Below are 21,059 nucleotides of genomic sequence, written 5' to 3'. Positions count from 1 at the left end.
GCTGTTCAGCTTAAAGTATTTAATTTAACCACATTATAATATTTTAAATCATTAAATAGTACAGGTTATAAGGAATTCGCTTTGATTAAAATACATAAATTTATAATATGCAAAACAGCTGTTCCGATATTAAAATGCTACACTGCTTTAATAATCGATTGCCGAAATGCGTTTAAACTCTGCTTCTTCTTGGCGTGCATGCCAACGCATCGTTGTGACTGGCAGTTTTACAAGAACCACATAGCATTGCAGAGATAAAATTCACATATACAGAGACTGTAATTTCCACACACAGCCAGCGCAGCGCAGCAAGCGAGCGAAATCGAGTTGAAATTAAAGACAAAAAAAGAAAATTGTTAGTCGGTGTGGACTGCCATCTGTCAATTGCAATCACAAATAAAATGGCAAGAACGCGTTAATATTAAATCGTGCTAAAAAACCCTACTGATATTTGTAATTGGCAAGTTCATTGCACGAATAATATATTTGGTTATACATTTGTGTGCGTGCGTGTGCGTGTGTGTGTCAGCGTGCATGTGTGCGTGCGTGCGTGAGCGTGAGTTTGTGCGAGTGTAGTGGTAAGCATGTGTGTGAGAAGAAATAAGAAATTTGCAAACTCAATAAAACATCGTGCAATTTGTTGAAAGCCAGCCGAGCTACATGCTGCAAAATTCGTTGTACAATCATTCCCTACTATATCTATCTATCTCTATGTCTTGTTGTTGTGCTATATAAAAGATGTGTATTCGTATTCCTGTGATGTGCATAGATAATACTACAACAACAATAGCAACAAAATAGTAGGTCGGGCAAGCAACGTCAAGCAGCGGAGCAAGATGTGAGAAGCGGCTAAAAAAAAGCCAAAAAAAAAAAAAACAGCAAGAAAAAGGCTGAGCAATAGTGAGTCAAGTGTTTCGGTGTTTATTTCAAATTTTCCGTGTGTGTTCCTTTTTTGTTTTGTATATTTTGTGCGTGAACGTTGCACTGTGCATTTTTAACAATAACAAATTTTTTTTTTTTTTTAACAACAGTAAAAGGCAAAAAAATAAAAATCTAAAGCATATTTGGCAAAATTTCAATGCAAAGTTAAGGCCAAACATAAAAAAATAAAAAATCCCGCAGTGTAAAACGAGGCAACAGCAACAACCGACAACAACAACAACGTCGGCAGCAACAGCATAAGAAGAAGAACCAAAAAAGAAAACTTGTTTGAAACAAGACGAACAAGACGCTAAAAGGCAATCTTAACTCCAAGTTGAGCGCGCGAGAGCGAGAGAGAAAGAGAGCGTGAGCGAGAGACGTGCAAAGCAAAGCAAAAAAGGCAAAGGCGAAGCAAACGCAAAAGCGAAGCAGCAAACGGCATTTTGCAGTCCGTCGTCGTTGTCTCAAAGAGCAGAGCACAGCAAGAAAATATCAAATAGATAGCGAACGATAGATAGAACGATAGATAGCTACATAGATACAAGCGATAGCGATAGACGATAGACAGCTGACCAGTGCGTGCGGAAGGAAGGAAGGTGTGGAGGCGGGTCGAGCGACGTCACCGATATCAATAACAATAATTCTACACACACAATCGCACCGGGCTCAGCATGGATGAAGATGACAACATATCCAATGCTGACATAAGTATCGATGATGACGATGGCGTTGATCAGACAACGTCGACGTCGACGCAGCAGCACCAACAACAACAACAGCAGCAACAACCACAGCAAACTGGCGATGAAGATGAATCCTCGGATGTGGATTTGCGTACCGCTTATGCGCTGCAATTTCAGCTAGCTAATGTTACCAGTCGCAGTGGTAGCGGCAGCGGCAGCGGCAACAGTAGTAGCAGCAGCGGTGTCGGGAGCGTAGCTGCTCCAACAGTTGCAGCTACAACAACAACAACAACTGCAGCAAGTGGTAGTGGCATCGATAATTCGCCATTTCATGATTGGGACTCACAGACAACAACAACAACGCAAACGCCACGCAGCAGCAGCGGCGGCGGCGTCGCTGTCAATAATGATGATGATGGCAGCGCTGCCGCTGCAGCTGGCGGCGCCAAGCCAAGCTTCTTCTTTGGCACCTCCTCGTTCATATTGCGCAGCCGCAAGGAGGTCGCCGCATTGATCAATACGGAATGCTGCCGTGGCAGCCCGACACCGGATTTGGATTCCATTATGGATACGCTCTTCAATCCCGGCACGCCCATCGATAACCCCGATAATATCGAATGGATACGATGGCTAATTGCCGGCGGTCGGACGCCCAAGGAATTTGTCAAAATTGGTAAGTATTTAACAAATGAATAACGATAATATAAAAAAAAAAGCGTTCTTAGACAGAGCTAGCATGAGTGTGTGTTGTGTGTGGTGCTGGACAGTGCACATGAGTGCAAGCGAGAGCGCGTAATAACAATGCTGCTGTTCAGTGTTATCGATAAGCGACTGGACTGTCAAACGATATATTTTGTGTTATCGTTGGAGCAGCTGATCGCTCAACTCGTTCGTTGCCCCTGAAATTGTGCTTGCTATGCGTGTATCTGTGTGTGTGTGTGCACCTTAATAGGCTGTTGCTGAGTGTATGTATGTATGTGTGTAAAATGGTTGTAGGGCACGGTATGGCACGCAAAGTACATAAGCAAGTTGCAGGCAGCGTGACAGTGCAACGCCATGGCAACAAGCAATAACAACATCATACACACACACACACATGTATATATATATATATATATATACATGCACAGCAGTTAAAGTTTAGCTCATGTAGCGCAAATTTAATCTGGCTATGTTATTATCTATTTACAATGGCGGCTAAACGTTCTCGTCCCACTTGTCACACACACACATACATACATACGCACGCATAGCACATGGCTAGCTGTTGCACCTTGTCAGCTTGTGTCAGCTGTTTTATTCACTTTGCCTTGCGTAATGCTTCCGCAGCATCCGTCCAAATACATCGCACACCCATATGCAGCTGCTCTGTGCGTACATGTGTGTGTGCCACCCTTGTCACACATCAAATGCGTGCGAAAGAGCACAGTATAGAACGAATTGTTCGTTTTACTTGCTGTTATTGTTGTTGTTTCTGAAAATTACCAAGAAGTAACTACCTGCATATGTATGTATGTATTTATGTGTATGTATGCTGTGCATGTGTAAAAAGAAAATCATTTCAAACAATTGCAAAATTGCAAATGAAAATGCTACGTGCTAAAGTGCCATGGAAACACACCACAGAACTCTCTACACTGCACTACAGTACTTTACACTCTGCTGCAGCTCTACACTACACTAATCTACACACACACACACACACATATGTATATGCTTGGGGCCGGCAGTACACTGGGGAAAAGTTTATTGACCGTCATTGTTGTTGATTTGACAATTGTGTTGACACGCCATGTTTTATGCACAGTGTGGAGCGCACCTTCATCTCCCCTTTCTCCATGCCATGCCAAACAATCAACATGCACAAAATGTCGCTCACACACACACAGTATGTAATGGAAATAACTGTCTTTGGCACCACTGTGCAAGCAATCTGCATACAGTGTTGTATTGCGTTCTCTTGCTCACTCGCTCTTGTTCTACTTTTTTTTGGGGCCTTGCAATTGCTTGTTGACCGTTATTGTTGTTGTTGACAAAAGTTTACCCCTCACACACACACACACATACATATAACATACATACACTTTGTACATTTGCTGTTCATTTAATTCGTTAAAAAAAATTCTTCAAATGGCGATTTAATCGAATTTTGTCGAAAAGTTTTGCGCTCTCACTCACACACACATGTGTGTGTATGTTATCGTTGTTGTTGGTAGGGGGGGTGTGGTGGAGATAGTGCAGCATAAATTGGAAGAGTGAATGCCACGCAGAGTTGCATGGCAACTTGTCGATCGTTTTACAAAATAGTCAATCAATTTTTGCTCGTTTGCCATTCACACTGCGTTCGTATTGCTTGATGCCATTTGTTGTTTTATTTTTTCGCTGCCGGCTTTCGATTGATTTCCTTCCTTCCGCATTCAGTTGACCTTTTCGCTGCGGTTAAAGAGATAGAGTGGGAGAAGTGGGGAGAAAAAGCAAAGCAAAACTCAAAGAGACAAGTCACGCAAGCAGAGCAAACATTAAATATGTCAGCAAGAAGCAGCACTATGAGTGTGTGTGTGTGTGTAGTGCATCATATTTATTTTTGGCATTTAATCAAATCAATAAAAATGCGACACCCAACCACAAATCACACACACACGCATAACAACAACAAAAACAGTTTTTTCTTTTTGCTATTTCGCAAATTTCGCTATGACAATTATTAAGAGGAACGATAACGCTGATTCATATCGATAAAAGTGGTGCATTGATTTGCATACTTCGATAACTATGAAAATTAGCTCGTCTGAATTTGAAATCGAATGTAATTTTATAACTATGAGATCGAATTTATTGAGGTCGTATTCATTTGTCAATTGCAAAATAGATCATAAATCGTATTTGTATTATTTAATGTGTGATTGATCGATTTCGATAGTTGTTATCGCACTTGATTTGTTACTTTATCGCAATTTGAATTTACCTAACTGAAGCTGAACTAATTTTTCGTTTCTTTCTTATTTTTACAGTTCGAAGTTATGATAATCACGCCAAGTGTGGCTTGGTCTGGGTGCCACATGTGGTGGCATATCGATGTCGCACCTGCGGCATTTCGCCCTGCATGTCCATCTGCCGTGACTGCTTCAAGAAGGGCAACCACACCAACCATGACTTCAACATGTTCTTATCGCAGGCGGGCGGCGCTTGCGATTGTGGCGACACATCCGTGATGAAGGCCGAAGGCTTTTGCAGTGACCATGGCATCAACAATCGTGTGAATCGTGATCCCGTGCCCAACAATCTGTTGGCCGTCGCGGAGGCGATAATGCCAAAGCTGCTGTTCCGTTTGCTGCAGCATTTCCGGGAGCACAGCGATGCCTCACTGCAGGCGCACTCAGTCACCTCGTATTCGTGTGAGGCATTCGCCAATATGCTGATCGATTTGAATAACATGGGCGAGATAATGCGCAAGGTGATGACACGCACCCTGATCAATGCCGATGTGTATTCGTATTTTATGGAAACACCCTGCCAGGATACGCGCAACGGGCGATTCCTGAAGGCGAATCGCGAGAAATACGAGGATGCTGTGAATCGATTTCCCAATCCCGAGCCACCGGATGAGTATCGTGATCTGCCGGCGTTGGGCAACAAACTGGTGCACACTACGCTGCTTGAGGAGTTCATCTTTTGGACGTTCAAATTTGAGTTTCCCCAGACGTTGGTTTGCTTCCTGCTCAACATGCTGCCGGATCAGGACTACAAGGTAAGTGGATGAATTCTTTTTTAATTGCAGTCAGTCAGCTTAACTAATTTGCGATTCATTCTGTTTGTAGGAACACCTGACACGCACCTTCGTGATGCACTACAGTCGCATTCCATCCGTGCTGGAAATGTCGCGGGATCCCGACACGCTCAGCAATCGTGTTGTCCACATGAGCGTACAGCTCTTCTCCAACGAGAGTCTGGCACTCAAGATGGTCAACGAACTCTCGCTGCTGCATGTGATGATCATCAGTCTGAAGCTCATGATGTCCAAGATACTCATACAGAATACGCTGCATGGTAAGGCGTCACTGAAAATGAATGAAATTGCATTTTCACAATTAGTTTAATTATTGATTCGCTTGCTTTTTTTGTAGATCCGAAAAAGAATTTCCATTTTGTGATCGATTGTACGCGACAAGTGATGAAGGATCATTGCTATTGGCCCCTTGTCTCGGACTTTAACAATGTGCTGTCGCATGAATCCGTTGCTTTGGTGTTTCTCCGCGATGACAATCTGATCGATATGTGGTTTCAGTTTCTGCAAATGCTGCAGGGCATGAATGTGAATGTCCGCGAGACGGCATCGCATGTGGAATTCGAACCCAACAGCTATTATGCGGCATTCTCCTGCGAACTGGAGGCCAGCGCCTATCCAATGTGGTCGATAATATCGCATCTACAGGATGGCACACATGCGCATCTCGCCCGCAAGATCATCAACTATTGTGTGACAACGCTGCACGAATGGCTCGACTCGATCTACATCAAGGAGCCCAAACTGTCGCTGGTATGATTAGATGAACTAATATTTTTCATTATTGTGTACAACATTGTTGAAACCTTTGTTTTGCAGGAGGAAATGATGCAGGCTTCGTTTCACTTTCCGCTCCATCGTTACCTGGCTGCATTCGTTTGCCAAGCGGTCACCAAAATGGGCATCAGCCTCAGCGAAGTGTTGCCCTCGCGTCCAGACATATTGCCTCTACTCATGATACATCCGCTGCGAGTGCAGGTGAGTTCAAAAGTCAAAGAATATCAAATATTTTCCAGCTTATTGAATATGGCTGTGTGTTAAATTGGTTAACAAATTGTCAAATCAATGCAGTTAATTGTTTCGTTTAGAACATGTTTTTCTATTTGTCGAAAAGTGCAAACTCAAATGTCCAAAGGTTTCAATAGTGAAGCCCAAATAACATGCCAACTTTTCAAAACTGTGCTAAAGCAATACTATAAACTATATTCACAATATATCCACATCCGTCTTCCTGTCTGTCCGTCTGTATTAACACCTAGATCTCAGAGACTACAAGAGTTTTGTTTTCGACAGCACTTGTTATGTTTGTACGCAGATGAAATTTGTTTACAATGTTTGTCACGCCCACTTTCGCCCCCACAAATCGATAATATTCGAATAACAAGCGTCGTGTTGAAGCTAGAGTCTAGAATTCTCGGGTATCGGATAAAAATTGTAGGAGTTTTATAAGAAATTCGTTTGTATGGGCAACATCACCTATCTACTAGGAGACTTGGTAGCTTTGGCTAACAATTTGGTATATTTTGATTGTAGTACTATATGAATATACCGAATATAACCTTTGGTATAATTTTAGCATTTTTGTTGTACATTATTTTGGTATACATATTTAACGAATAATATAGTATTTCTTTGCTTTTATTCATAATGAGTATAGGGTATCTCACAGTCGAGCACACTCGATTATAGATGTCTTGTTCTATTTGTCGAAATATTAAAAAATGTCAAACCCAAGCAAATGTAAAAGTTATAACATTAAAATTGTAACTTTTCAAAGATGTACAGTATTATGATTATTGTTTCAAAGAAAGAATAGTTTTCCGCATTTTCACGAATAAAATGAAAGAAACGATTTGATAGATTTCACTTGGCAGCTGCTTCATTAGCAGTAATCTGTAAACAAAGTGTATATTATATACAATACAAAAATATCTCTAAATAAAATCTACAGCAAGCATATTTAATGCTGCGACATTTCATGATTTCATGATTTATATGACGTTTTAGAAATGTGACAAAGCACGTACTTTTATTGATTGTTATCTGCACTTTTCAACGTTTTCTATTGCTAAACAACAAGAAAACCATGACGCAAGTTGAAGTAAATAAACCAGCTGCAGAAAATACTTTATAAACTCTTTGCATCCAGCTGCGTTAAGCTCTAATAAAACTGAAAATGATTCAAAGAAAAAAATTGGCTGTCCAGTTGGTTAGTGTTGAAATCTCGTGAGTAATTTCCTTTGCTTATCGAGAGTGTATTGACATTTTGCAGGGAGATTGCGCGTCAAATCAAAGCAAAGAAGCAATGTTTTGAACTCTCTGAAAAACAAACTTCAATGCAAAAAAAAAGAGATCAAACAATTCAAACTCTGTTTACCAACGAAATTCTTGTAGAATGAATTTCAATGTTTTTTTTTTTTATTATTTGTATTTCAATTGTGATTCGATTTTGGCGTACAAATGAAATATTTGTATTTGTGTTAATTAGAATTATGTATTGTATAGATATAATGCAAATTAGTTGTAGATCTTACATATAGAGAGAAAGCTATAAGAAGATGGATCTGAGAGTACCATTTTGATTGATCGATCGTATCCCCCCTGATTGATTGTTGTTTGTTGTTTTAGTTCATTAATTGATGGTCTTTGGCACCTGAACGTGCGGCGTAAAGTCGTAGGTGATGATTTTGGGGGCAACAAAGCCACCATAGCCTGTGCGAGCCTTATAATAGATGCCAATGCCAGCCAACGGCACCGGCGGATTCGATGTCACATCCTGTATATCAATGAACGGCACCGTTGTCTGTGCCGCATCCTTATCCAAGCCCGTGTTGACAAACTCAATGTACTGATTGTGCTTCGACTGTGGCAGCGAATAGGCAATCGAACGTGTCGGCACATCCAGATTGTGCAGACTCAGCTTTTGTCTATACGAATACGAAACAGAGAGAGAGAGAGATATATGTTGTTGTTGATATCTTCCCGAGGTGGTCATTTAGTCTACGCACCTGCGTTCACCGCTAACGTCGGTGTTATCATTCGACTGCCAAACACTGTTCACCTCCGGCTGTATAAGTTCACCCTTCTTGAAGTCAAATTCACTGAGACGCGCCTCCAGATTGAGATGGGCGCCCAGGACACGGAAACGCACGCCTGTGACCACAAAACTGTTGTCATCCGTCTTCATAATGTCATCCAAATCGATGGAGCGACTCTCATAGCTCATCGTATGATAGTCAACGCCTCGCGCCACATTCCGATCGGAGATCTTGTAATTCTCGACGGGACGCCATTCGAGTGTTGTGGCATTGATGGTGCCGCGTGGCAGCAATTGTCCCTCCTGTATTTGCAAGTGAAAGATGCGATTCTTTTTCACAAAACGCAATCCAGTGACCACTCTGCAAAGTGATGAAATGTGAAATATCGTTAACAATCGATAGTATTATTGTTGGATTAACAATCGATAGTATTATTGTTAGGTGCAACAACATTCTCACCTATTCTGCTTGATGTCCGAGACCGATTCGCGTAGATTGAAGAAACGATCGGACTTGAGACCCTGCTCGTCGCACAGACAGAAGCAGTAGCTGCAATGCCAGAAGAGATAACGCCACCAACTGTCCACCTTGGTGGTGCCACGCACACAAGTCTGCTGCTTCTCGCCCAGCACACGTCCGTTCTCATACTGAATGTATTCGTAGCGTCTCATGCTGCTCTGTGCCGATGGACACACCCACATGTCGGAGTCAATGAACTGGCAATTGTACAATTTACCCGAACACTTGGGCTGTCGGGCACAGAAGTACTCCTTGAAGCAGCCCTCGCTGCGTGTCGATTGATAATACGAGCAGGTCTCGCGACACGTTTCGTCTGAATTCAGATCCACCTCGTTCTCGATGTAACCCTGAAGCAGACGCGTCACCTCATCGTAGGTGACATTGTGCGTATGCTTGGGGGGATCACAGCGCCAGAGAATGCGATCGGCACGACGCATTACCTCCTTTAGTAGGGTGACGGCGCGTTCGGTGCGTTTCTCGTAGTCGCGTCGCATCAGTTCGGCTTCCTGGGAGAAATTGCCGCGTCCATAGGCGCGCAACATCATCCACGAGAACTCCATCATGATGTAGCCCTTGAGTTCGGTGAGCGCAATATCCGTGTACAGTGAATACACAAATTGCTGTGGCGATTGCATAGTGCGGCACATTTCATCGGTTGCAGTCTGGAAAAAATATATATTTTATAATTCGAATTTAGAAGAATTATATATTCCTGGCATGTGGAAACAATAGACATCTGACATCTGGATTAATAGAACAAGATATTTTGCATGCAAAACGATGATCGTAATTGAGCCTGCTATCGATAACGAAAAAACAGCGCATCTCAATTACGTCGTTTCTGGCAAAGCGCTATTTCGCACTCGCTCTAACACACACCCACACCACATGGCTGGCATGCCAAACATTTGTTGTTATCGATAATTGCAAAACGACCTGCCACACACTCATTCCATGTAAAGCTGCTCTGTTGCTGCTCTCTTCGCTCTTGCTCTCGCCGTAGCTTGGCTTCCGTTTACTATTGTGATAAGCAATCGATACAAGTGCGAGACAGAGAGGGAGCAAGAGAGCGGGAGTTAGAATTGAAATATTTGTGTGGAATTGTTGCTGCGTTTGGTTTTGTTTTGTCGATCCGGCGATAAAACATTACAAGTTACAATTAACTAACCAGCATAGCCCTGTAGTACAGGGCTTGTTTGACCATCATGTACTCGATTTCCTGAAATATCTGTGACATTGAAAAGGTTTTATCGTTGCGCAACACATGATCAGTTAGATCGAGAACAGCGCGTTCCTCCAGATTTTGACTTGTAGGTGCGCTCATTAGTTTATCCTGCGAAATATGGTTCGTTAGATTTAGATTTGGACATTCTCTTCACTGGTGTACCTTGTAGGCATCATCATAGATACCACTCAATTGAAACAATTTCATCTCGAGTAACGTCCATTCATAATGATTCAGTACTTTGTAGTGGTCCAATGCAAATTTGCGACTGATTTGCGGTCGATTAATGAACTCGCGATGCGAACTGTAAATCTTTTTGATTAGCGTATCGCGATTGTTTTGACTATTCGACGGCGAGTTGTCCAAATATTCCCACAGTGATTTCTCCAATGCAATATATTCGTTGCGCAGGGCATCCACCTCCAATAGGGGATTGCGGTGTACATAAGATGCCTGCGCATTGGCAACGCTCGCCATCATCATCATCGTCATCGCCATGAACATCATCATCATCGTTATTTTCGTTGACATTGTGTTCGCCCCCCAAAACAAATGTTTTAAGGGGGATTTCCTTTCTTTCACTAAATGTGCTTGATATCTATCTTGTGTCTTTGTCACTCCGCGTGCGTTTCGCAAAGAAAAAGAAAAACAAAAAGAAAAAAGAAGCAAACTTTATGCACGCGCCAGCGTTGCCAGGCTTTTGAAAGACACAAAGACTAAGCGCGTTGCACTTTTTTGTTTTTATCGTTCTACTTCACACTTAGTTTAGGTTTTCTCTCTTTGATTGTTGGTTAAAGAATTTAATTTTGCTTTTTGTGTTGCACTATTTATTTGCTGTTGAATGAATATTTGCAATTTGATACTCTTTATTTTAGATTTAGAGCTTTTTAAGTCTGTGTGTCGTTTCTGATTTGCTGGTTGTGTTGATACTGTCCGTTGCCTGCGGCCGCTCACTTGGCTTTTGTGAAATATTTTTTTTGTTCATATGCATGTGTGTGTGTCGACACTACATACAAAATCAGAATTTACACTCTCGCTACGCCTTCGTCTTTCGTCGCGTTGTGTATTTTGTTATTGTTTGTTTCGTTCGCTCCCTTGAGCTGTACTCGAGTGTATTGCGTTCTTGCTTGTTGCTGTTGCTGTTCTATTCTCTCGCGCACTCACTCGCTGAAGGGGAGCTCGTGATTTGTTGTTGTACGACTCAACTCAACTCGACACGACAAAGCTGCTGTTTGAGCACGCACACTGTTGCACCTATTTCATATGTTTGTATGTGTGAGTGAGCAAAGCTAGGCATATTTGGAGACAAAGACGATGTCTATTTACAAAAAACCAGAAAGCAGAAATACATAAAAAGCTAAAGTTGCAACTTTTATGCACGATCAGCGTTAGACAGTTATCGATATACGATTTCTGCTGCTGCCAATAATGACATCACAAGTTTCAAAAGTACTATCAGCTGTGCAGCCTGCACTTCACTCTCTCTCTCTCACTGCGCTCTCTTGCACACAACATTGCGGCTTGCTCTCGCGTGTGCTATTTATCCACCACCACGAGATGGCGCTCACTGCAATTAACAACTACAACAAAGACACAAAAAGAAAAGATGCCCACGCAATGTTTGTGGGTGGGGGGAGAGGTTGTCTGCATTGTGCCCGTTTGTTTTGTTTAGACCAGACCTTTGACCTCCGTGCGTATGCATATACATTTATATACATCTAGTATATTTAGAAGGGGAGCAATTTTTGCAAATTTGAAAGCAATTTCATTGATTAAATAAACGAATTTTTCTGCGACGCACGAAACGTTTCGCTAATTCGCATGCGTGCTTGAATTTATACGTGTGTGGATGTGTGTGTGTGTGAGTAACCAAATAAGCTTCGGGTTGTATGTGTGGGACTCATCGTTACATTAGTGATGAGTAAGACTTAACTCTTTGACTTTCTTTTGGGGTTGCCAAATTGGCGAAAAAAAAAAGAAGACAAAAACAAAGGCGACACGATTAACGCTTGCTGGCTGCTGAGACTGAGACTACTGAGGACCGGACCGGAAAGTCGAGTTCAATTAAGACCACTTCTGGGAACGATTTCTCACAGCTATAACAACAATAACATTAAACGTAACTAAACCAAGATGAATCATGGACTGAGCCATGCAGGAAGTGTTCAGGCATACACAACAAATTTTGTTGATTGTTTGCCTGCCTGCATATCATTTACATATGTAGCTTAGCTTTACCTCATAGTTGCTTGCCAGTTGGCTTAATAGATTTCCCGATGACGACAACGACAACGATCCATTGAGCTTCTGTTTCTGCTCATTGCCGATGCCATTCACATTGCCCAGTAGTGTCAAGTGTAAACGATCCATCAAATGATGCACCGAATGTGCGTTCGGTGTGACTGTCCATTCGGCGAATTGGATGAGTGTGCTCATCTCCAATTGATCCTTGAATGCCTCATAGCTCTTCATTTGCTGGTATCGGGATGAAATTCGATTCATCGTATCGCTGATGTCGTTCATTTTCGCCGACAACTGAATGTTGTTGCCGACGAAACTGTTAACCGAATCTATGGCCATCGCCACGTATTGAGAATGCTAAAATAGATACAAAATATACACAAAGAATGGACGATAAAAAGAATGGTTGTAGTAGTGTAGTGGGGAGGGAGAGATAACTTTGCTCACCGTCTCTTCGGACTGATCGATTTGACGGCTGACTTCGTTGAGACGCTGCAGCACTTTGCGTTGTTTTTCCCGCATCAGTGGAAATTCAATGTTGGCTGCCAGTGGCGACGATTGTACAATGTCCCAGGCTTTCAACACACCTGTGGTCACCTCTTTAACCACATGGAGAACGTCGAGTACATCTTCAATAAGCGCCGTTGCAGGACTAACGGTCAACAGCAATAGCGGCAGCAACAGCGACAACTGCAGTATCTGCATGTTTTTTACTTTTTTCATTTATAAAGTTTGTACCACAAACCAAATAAACAAACAACAACGACGACGACGACGACGCTCTTTTCACACACACACACACACTCGAGCACACACACACATACACACGCACTAGAAGCAACTGTGCTAGTTGAGCAGCAAAACGCGAATGATGATGGCGATGTCTGGCTCTGGCGTCAAATGGGAGAGTTCAAGTCGCCAGGCAGACTCAACTTGCTCTCTAGTGCTCACTCGCTCGCACTTGCGTTTAGTTCGCTGTGTGGTCGTTGTTGTTGTTGTTGTTACTTCTTTAGCGTCTGCAGACATGTTTTGTCTCTTTGTTGACTTTGTTGTAATTTTTACAGTTGCATGTCAGCCGCACATAGGTCAGGGCGCAAGTGCGAGTGAGCCGGCACTACTGTTGCAGCAGCGTTGCCACTAGGTTGCAATATGAATTTCAAAATAACCGCAGCGTTGCCAGTCGTTTGTAAATACTGCAGCTTGACCGTTAAGAAATACTTATACACGAAACGTTATCGATAACTAATTTTGTTTTTGCAAATTTGTTTCTTCTAGAGTTTCTTCTACGAAATACTTGCTGGCAAATGGGTGCGCAATGGACTGCAGATCAAAGGTCAAGCCATGACCTATATACAGGCGAACTTTTGCAATTCGATGGCCGACATGGATCTGTTCTTTTTGCAAATCTGTGCCACAAATCTGTCGCAATATTTCTTTCTGCAAAACACCATCGAACTGTTCGATGTGGGCCAATGGCTGGAGACGTCACCGCTGAAGCAACCGCAAAAACCGGAGCAATCCTCAATGCTGGAGGGTTTTCTCACATTCCTCGCCACCCTGGTCACAAGTCGCACCAATCTGGGCAACGATGAGGCGACCCAGTGCATCATTGAGATTAGTGCGCTGCTGGCCACCGAAAATAAAACGCATTCACAGTTGCTCGAACTGATGCCCGAGCGCTCTGGCAACGTGCACACCAAGAACTTTGAGACGTTCCTCAAGAAGCTATCCGTCTACAAGGCGCCATCGAGTGGCTCCGAGAATCTGGAGCAAGGTCTCTTCACGCCCATCGACGAGGTGTGGGAGGAATACTATGATCCGTTGCATGTGCTCCTCCGTGCAGTGCATCGTCGCGATTTCCAATCATCGCTGGATCGCTTCACCAACTATGTCAAGTCGAAGCATAAGATGCCAGCCAGCGGCAATCTTTGGCCACCCTTTCGTTTACCCCTGCCCGTCGGTGCCGCCTTCACGGATCCGTGTCGCATACTCAACTCCCGTCTCTTTCACTCGACCATTCTGTCGATCTTCTTCCGGGCTGTGCATACGCGCGATGTGTCCGAACATCTGCTCGCGTTGGCCGTCTTTCTCCTCGAGATTGCCGTGGAGACGAGCAGCGACATTAACGCTGGCATGACCACAGCAGGCGCAGGCGTAGGCGCAGGCGCATCATCATCGAATGCAGCAGCAGCTGCAGCTGCGGCTGCCGCATCACCTGTCGCAATGGTCGAGTGTGAGCCGCAACACAAGTCCGGCTATGGCTACGGCTATGGGGGCAATCGACGTGAACCGCCGAAGCTCTTCCATTGCTATCCCACCGACAATCTCAGCTGCAATCTGCGGCATGTGGTGAGCAAAGTGTCGCTGAAATCCCGGGATCCGCAGGTGACCAGCTCCAGCTATCGCTCGAATCCGTTTTACAGCGATCTGGACTTTGATGTCGATACGGAAACAATGCGGATGATTGGCGACACTTATGGCCTGGATGATTTGGATGAGACATCGGGGGCAATGAGTGTGGCACGCACCCAGCAACAGCAGCAGCAACAACAACAACAGCAACAGGGACGCAACAATGCCATTTCACGCATGCGCATGGAGGTGGCACTTGTTCCCGATCTCTCCGTGGTGGCGGAGACGGGCGTGGTGCTGCTGCAGCAGGATGACAACGATCACGATGGACGCGATGCGGCCATGGATATGAGTCCAGCTGGCCAGGATTTCCATCATTTTCCGCTGCAACAAATAACGCTGCCCGAGAGCGGCATGGAGGTGGCCATCCGGCGGGATCTGTTGCTCGCCGAGAGCACAACAACCGTAACCGCAACAATCACGGACGAGGACACCACCAGAGTTGTGGCAACTGTGGCGCCCACCGCTGCTGCCAATGCTGCTGCTGCTGCAGCCATCGGTGCCGGTGCCGGTGCCGGTGGCAATGAGATGTTCTCGCCGAGCACACCGACGGGCAGCGGCATGTTGTTGCCGTTCCAACGCGTCCGTTTGCCGGTGGCTGTGCCCAGCTCCAACATGGACATTGTGCCATCGCATGCGCTGGGCGCTGCATCGGGAGTGGGCGGCAGCCTCGGTGGCGATGCGAGTGGCGCCCGAAAGCGGACGGTGGACATTGCCATCGGCGGGGCGGGCAACAAGGATGAGCTGCACATGGACGAGAGCATTTTGTCGCTGCTCCTCAAGTTGCACTCGCAGCTGAGCGGCAATCTCGATAGCTTCTCGCTGAGCGATAACGGCGCCACCTCGTCCACCTCCACGTCCCATGTCAATGCCAACGATGCCATGGATGTGGACTGCAATGAGGCGAGCACCAGCTCGGCGCTAGCGGAACGCTTTGCGACCAGCTCGACCGGGAGCAGCTATCATCAGCAGCACATTCAGGTGTCGAGTTCGCGCATCGGCGACGGACCGTTCTTCATTGGGAATCTGCTGCGCAAGATTGCCACACGGGATGAGCAGTGTGCCCAGAGCATCGACGATATACGCACCCGACTGTGGCCCAATCAGCGGGAGAAACAGGCGGAGGCGAGGGCGCGGGAGACCAAGGAGAAGGAGGAGCGACGCAAGAAGGCACGCGAACGTCAGCAGAAGATGATGCAGGATTTCGCCAACAAACAGAAGCAATTTATGCAATCGGCCGCAGCGGCGGCCAACAACATGGACTACGGACTGGAGGATGACGATGAGGAGGCCATGTATGAGGAGCAGGCGCGGGAAAAGGAATACGATTGCATCATCTGCAATTGCACCACGGCGAGCACCGAAACGAATCCCATCGGGCTCGTCGTCCTGGTCGAATCCAGCGGCATTGTCGGACATCGTCGGCGGAATGTCGAGCGTTTGCCATTGCCACTGAACGATGATGACAAGGAACGTCTGGCTGTGACCACCAGATTGGCCACCGAATTCACCCGACGCACCGATCTCTTGAGCTTGAAGTTCGGCGATGAGTCGTGGTATCTGTCCAATAACATGGCCTACGATAATGGCGTTCATGTGCAATCCTGTGGCCATCATGTGCATCTCAGTTGCCTCGAGGCGTACCTCAAAACGTTGTACACAACGCAACGGCAACCGGTGCAGGATCGTGGTGAATTCTATTGTCCCGTCTGTCGCCAGCTATCGAACTCGGTGCTGCCGCTCAGTCCCCAGCTGGACAGGCCGATGCATCTCGTGCGCAGTGGCAATCAGCCATTCGAGCAGCTCGTCGCCGATCTCACCGATCTGATCAAGGAGAACGAAACGATACCGGTAAGTTTTTTTTTGAGTAGCGTAGAAGAAGGGTATTAAAACAGTCGGAAAAAACAAGTACTATATACATATATATTCTTGATCAGCATCAGCAGCAGCAGCAGATATATAGCTAGTCTTTCCGACTATCCCTATAATCACCTAGATCTCAGAAGTTATTTAAGAATTCATTTTATATGTGAAGAAACGAGTTTTAGTTGCTTTGGCTGACAATCTGGTATATTTTGTTGTACTCTAGGGTATTTTCTGTACTCTATGGTATATTTTATACTTTATTGTGTATTCTTTATTCTATGGTATATTTTGCAATCTATAGTATATTTTGTACACTATGGTATATTTCATACTCTATGGTATATTCTTTACTCTATAGTATAGTTTGTACTCTAGGGTAAACTTTGAGTTATAACTCTTATATCATATAAAGTATGTAGTACTATATCAATATACCAAATAGCGAATGATAGCTATATTTTCAGAATTTTTTGCAGTATATTATTATTAGTAGAGCATTGCTTTGCTGTCGATTCTTACTTGCTTTTTTATAGTCAGTCTGGTATATTTTGTACTTAATGGTATAGATATACCAAATATAGTCTGTGATATATGTATTAGTATTAATTTAGTATCTCTAAAGAATAATACTGTGCTGTATTTGATATATTTTGGTATATTTAAAACAATAATTCGATATAGTATTTTAAAACTAATACCGCAATCTGATGTCTGGTATATTTTGAACGTAATTGCATATCGATATACCGAATATAGTCTGTGATATATGTATTTCGAATTAATTTGGTATCTCTGAAGAATAATACTGACCTGTATTCGATATATTTTGGTATATTTTGAAAATAATACCGCAATCTGCAGTATTTATCTAACTTGCTTCATTGTGTGTTGCCTCTAATTCGAATTTCGTTCGTTCTCTCTCTCTCTCTCGATTCTTTAGCAGCCCACAAAGCTAACGGAGGCCATGGGCCATGCCATGGAGGTGATGACGAACATAGCGCAACGGAAAGTGAAATGCGCCTCGATCACGTTCCGCAAGCTGTTCATCTTTGTGACATCGATAGCGCGCACCAATCTAGAGGCGGAGATCATACAACGTGGCGGCTCGTTGTGCTCCTCGAATGCGACACGCTACAAACCGAAACGGGATTGCATTGTGCCGCTGTTGCATGTGCTGTCGGTGCATGTGCGCGTCCTCGTCGAGTGGCCGCTGTGGAGCAGCTGGGCCTCGTTGGCCGGGATGCCGGTGAACGATACGGAGCCGTTGCCCGCCCATTGTCGCGAGCTCATTCCTAGTCTGCTGGCGGATCCGATAGCGTTGCTGCTCAAGTTCATATTGCTGGCGCCGCTGCATTTGGATCAGGGTAAGTTTCCAGCCCCAGTCCCAAGAGAGAGAAGAAGAGTAGTAGAATCTTATTAATACGTTCGTTTTAATCCTTTTGCAGACTATTTCACGTGCATGGTCAAAGTGATGTACAATCTGCTCTACTATCAGATTGTCGTGCAGCTGTGCGTCACACTCACCGATCTCGAGTGCGACTATATATTGGCACACTTTGGTGGTGGCCATCACCAACAATCGTCGTCGTTGTTGTCAGGTTCGCGTCGCAGCACGCTGCAGAGTTGTGCGCAATTGGGCAGCGCCATGGCTCTGGTGTTGAATCAAACGAATCGCTTGTCGCATCTGCGACGCGACAGCATCCCAAGCACAAGCACAAGCACAAGCGCCGCCAGCGCCAGTTCAAGCAGCAGCAGCAGCAGCTCCACATCCACATCCAGTTCCAGCTCCAGTTCAAACAGCAGCGAGGTGAATCTCAAATCAATGGAGCTGCAATTGCAATCGCTTTGCCTGCCATTTTTGCGGATCGCTGCGTTGCTGCGTCAGCATCTCTATCGTCACGAGATGCCTGAGATATCGGCTCCGGGTTTGGAATTTGTGCGACTTGTTTACTATTTGGAATTGGTCACCGATTCCATGGACTGGGATTGCTTCAATGCCTCGAAGGGTTTGTGCTTCATACCCGGCACGGAACAAACGTTGCCACAATTCTGGTGCAAGCAGCTGATGGATGTGCATCCTCCCACGGATACAGTTCGCGAATTGATACTGATGAATCAGCATTCGCTGTGGCAACAGCCGCGTCTGCTCAAATTGCCACGCGAATACGAGCGACTCTTCACAGTGAGTGAATCAAATTCAAAAATATTCGGTGCTTTCTTTTGCTAATACAATTTCTAATTTCTTTTTGCAGTACTACCATGAGCGACCTTGCCTCAACTGCTACAAGGTGCCCAAGGAGAGCTCCATTTGTCTGCTGTGCGGCACGATTGTGTGCCTCAAGCAAAACTGTTGCGCCGAAAAAGAATGCTGCGAGGCAGTGCGGGTAAGTGACGACAATACAACAATAAACCAGAAACTGTAGAAAAGAAACATTCAAATTTTCATTCTCAAAAATCACAATTAAAAAGCAAATTTCATTACTGGCTTTTTAATGAGGTTGTGCTACAAATTAGAAATTATGATCTTTGCCTTATTGTTTTCATTAATTTAGTGAGTTGAATTAATTAATTAACTTGAAGAAACGATCTCGAACTTTCACACTCAAAAATAAGAATTCGAAACTAAGTTTCATTATCCATTATTCGGTTTAAATGAAGTTTATGTAAATAATACACAAATACAAACATTAAGTTGTTGGATAAATCAAAAGATAATGCATTTTGCTATAGAATTGAATTTAAATAAAGTTTCTATACCCAAATTCATCACTAACATTTATATATTATTTATATTCTCTGACAACGATGATAAGGCATCTTAATTTAACTTTATAGTTGAACAAATTGTTCTAAATCAAAAAGTTCATTTTAAAAAGGAATTAAGAAGTAATATAATAATTATATTATCTATGTTCTCTGACAACGAAGATAAAAACTTAAATAAATAAAATCTATTTTAAATAGGAATAAAATAAAACATATAATTATTTCTTTTTAAGTGCAATTATTTAAGATTTCGGTGTAAAAAGAATAGTTGAAAAGCAAGTTAATGTTTTGCTATGGAGAATTCAACTGAAATTTAAACTGTTTATTCTAAATGCATTACTAATATTATATATATTTTGTGTTTTGTGTTTTGTGCAGCACACGTTGTCCTGCGGCGGCGGCATTGGCATCTTCCTGGTGGTCACCTCGACGTACATTATTGTTATCCGTGGGCGACGCGCTTGCCTTTGGGGTTCGCTCTATCTGGACGATTTCGACGAAGAGGATCGTGATCTCAAGTGAGTTCAAATGCGGATAGAGGATATGTTGTAGATAAACATATGATATATATACTTTATTTATTGTAGGCGTGGCAAGCCGCTATATTTGAGCCAGGATCGCTTCAATCTGCTGGAGTCACAGTGGCTGTCGCACAAATTCGCGCACACGAAGCACACTTGGGTCTTTCATCGCGATCTCTTGTGAAACATGGAAGACTTACTGCGCAGCATCCAAGAGCTGGTTGGCCAGATCTAATCTAAACAAGAATTCGACACAAAACAAAAAGAGAAAGATGGAAAACGAAACCAAACCCACAACAACACATCAATCAATCAACAAACTACTTTCCTCCCCCCCCCACACACACACACACACACACACACACACACACACACAACATTTGTGCTATACGAAAGAGAGAGAAAAAAGAAGCGACGACGACGACTTCAATTACGACTAAGGATATGGATATAGATATATATATAAAACGTATTTATACATTATGTATATAGGCAAAGAAGCAGCATATTAATGCGATGATATGTGGTGATGAGTAAATGCAAAATGCAACTGATATTGATATTAAGAGTCATATTTAAATGAAAAACAAAAACATATACAGACATATATATATACTAATACACACACATACGCCTCTATATGTATAAAAGTGCTGTCTCTGTCTCTGATTAATAATTGTCTCCGTCTCTGTCTTTGTCTGTGTGCAATGCTCCTCAAATTATATAAATATACGTTATATAAACAAAACAAAAACTATATGTGTGTGTGCTTGTATGTATTTAGTCACTAAGCCTTGATTAGGTTTATTTAAGCTACACTTAAACACACACAGACACACACTCACACACACACACACCCTTGGCCTCATGAGTTTGTGCATGTAAAAAATGAAACGATGAAATTCATATAGTTAAAAAAAATAACAGATATATACACACATATATAACAATTCTATATAATCAAAAAAAAAAAAAAATAATGATATATATAAATATATAACACGAGAGAAAATGTTAACGAAAAGCGTATTGTGAATTGCGTAGAAAATTAGAAAAGCGAGAAGAATCGAAGAAAGGAAAGAA

General features: G+C 43.4%; 2 protein-coding genes across 4 annotated transcripts; one reads left to right on the top strand and one right to left on the bottom strand.

Moving 5' to 3' along the window:
* Positions 1–234: 234 nt before the first annotated feature.
* Positions 235–20,988, top strand: LOC132796782 (E3 ubiquitin-protein ligase Ubr3). 2 transcript variants are annotated; one of them, XM_060808061.1, is made up of 12 exons: positions 235–578; positions 1,032–2,277; positions 4,616–5,352; positions 5,423–5,651; positions 5,729–6,141; positions 6,208–6,366; positions 13,687–16,674; positions 17,630–18,053; positions 18,135–18,871; positions 18,942–19,073; positions 19,834–19,973; positions 20,043–20,988. In XM_060808061.1, exons 2-12 carry the CDS (start codon positions 1,593–1,595, stop codon positions 20,158–20,160), a joined length of 6,762 nt encoding a protein of 2,253 aa, XP_060664044.1. In that variant the 5' UTR covers positions 235–578; positions 1,032–1,592; the 3' UTR covers positions 20,161–20,988. The 2 variants fall into 2 exon arrangements, with proteins under 2 accessions (XP_060664044.1, XP_060664045.1); XM_060808062.1 differs by lacking the exon at positions 235–578 and having other exon boundaries at positions 17,633–18,053.
* LOC132795698 (uncharacterized) lies at positions 7,761–13,276 on the bottom strand. 2 transcript variants are annotated; one of them, XM_060806561.1, is made up of 5 exons: positions 12,859–13,276; positions 12,409–12,768; positions 8,886–9,607; positions 8,397–8,786; positions 7,761–8,315 (listed from the first exon to the last, which is right to left on the bottom strand). In XM_060806561.1, exons 1-5 carry the CDS (start codon positions 13,132–13,134, stop codon positions 8,021–8,023), a joined length of 2,043 nt encoding a protein of 680 aa, XP_060662544.1. In that variant the 5' UTR covers positions 13,135–13,276; the 3' UTR covers positions 7,761–8,020. The 2 variants fall into 2 exon arrangements, with proteins under 2 accessions (XP_060662544.1, XP_060662545.1); XM_060806562.1 differs by lacking the exons at positions 12,409–12,768; positions 12,859–13,276 and adding exons at positions 10,114–10,278; positions 10,333–11,118 and having other exon boundaries at positions 7,765–8,315.
* Positions 20,989–21,059: the final 71 nt, after the last annotated feature.

This window comes from Drosophila nasuta, chromosome X (genome assembly GCF_023558535.2).
Source record: "Drosophila nasuta strain 15112-1781.00 chromosome X, ASM2355853v1, whole genome shotgun sequence".
NCBI lineage: Eukaryota > Metazoa > Arthropoda > Insecta > Diptera > Drosophilidae > Drosophila > Drosophila nasuta.
This window is presented reverse-complemented; position numbering and strand designations above follow the sequence as displayed.

Bases quoted from the DNA above. Each gene is read 5' to 3' on its own strand.
- LOC132795698 (XM_060806561.1), bottom strand. From the start codon at position 13,134: ATGAAAAAAGTAAAAAACATGCAGATACTGCAGTTGTCGCTGTTGCTG. The intron at 8,787-8,885 runs GTGAGAATGTTG...ATCACTTTGCAG, and splicing joins TCGGACATCAAGCAGAATAG to AGTGGTCACTGGATTGCGTT. The intron at 8,316-8,396 runs GTGCGTAGACTA...GTATTCGTATAG, and splicing joins GACGTTAGCGGTGAACGCAG to ACAAAAGCTGAGTCTGCACA.
- LOC132796782 (XM_060808061.1), top strand. From the start codon at position 1,593: ATGGATGAAGATGACAACATATCCAATGCTGACATAAGTATCGATGAT. The intron at 5,652-5,728 runs GTAAGGCGTCAC...CTTTTTTTGTAG, and splicing joins CATACAGAATACGCTGCATG to ATCCGAAAAAGAATTTCCAT. The intron at 19,974-20,042 runs GTGAGTTCAAAT...TATTTATTGTAG, and splicing joins GAAGAGGATCGTGATCTCAA to GCGTGGCAAGCCGCTATATT.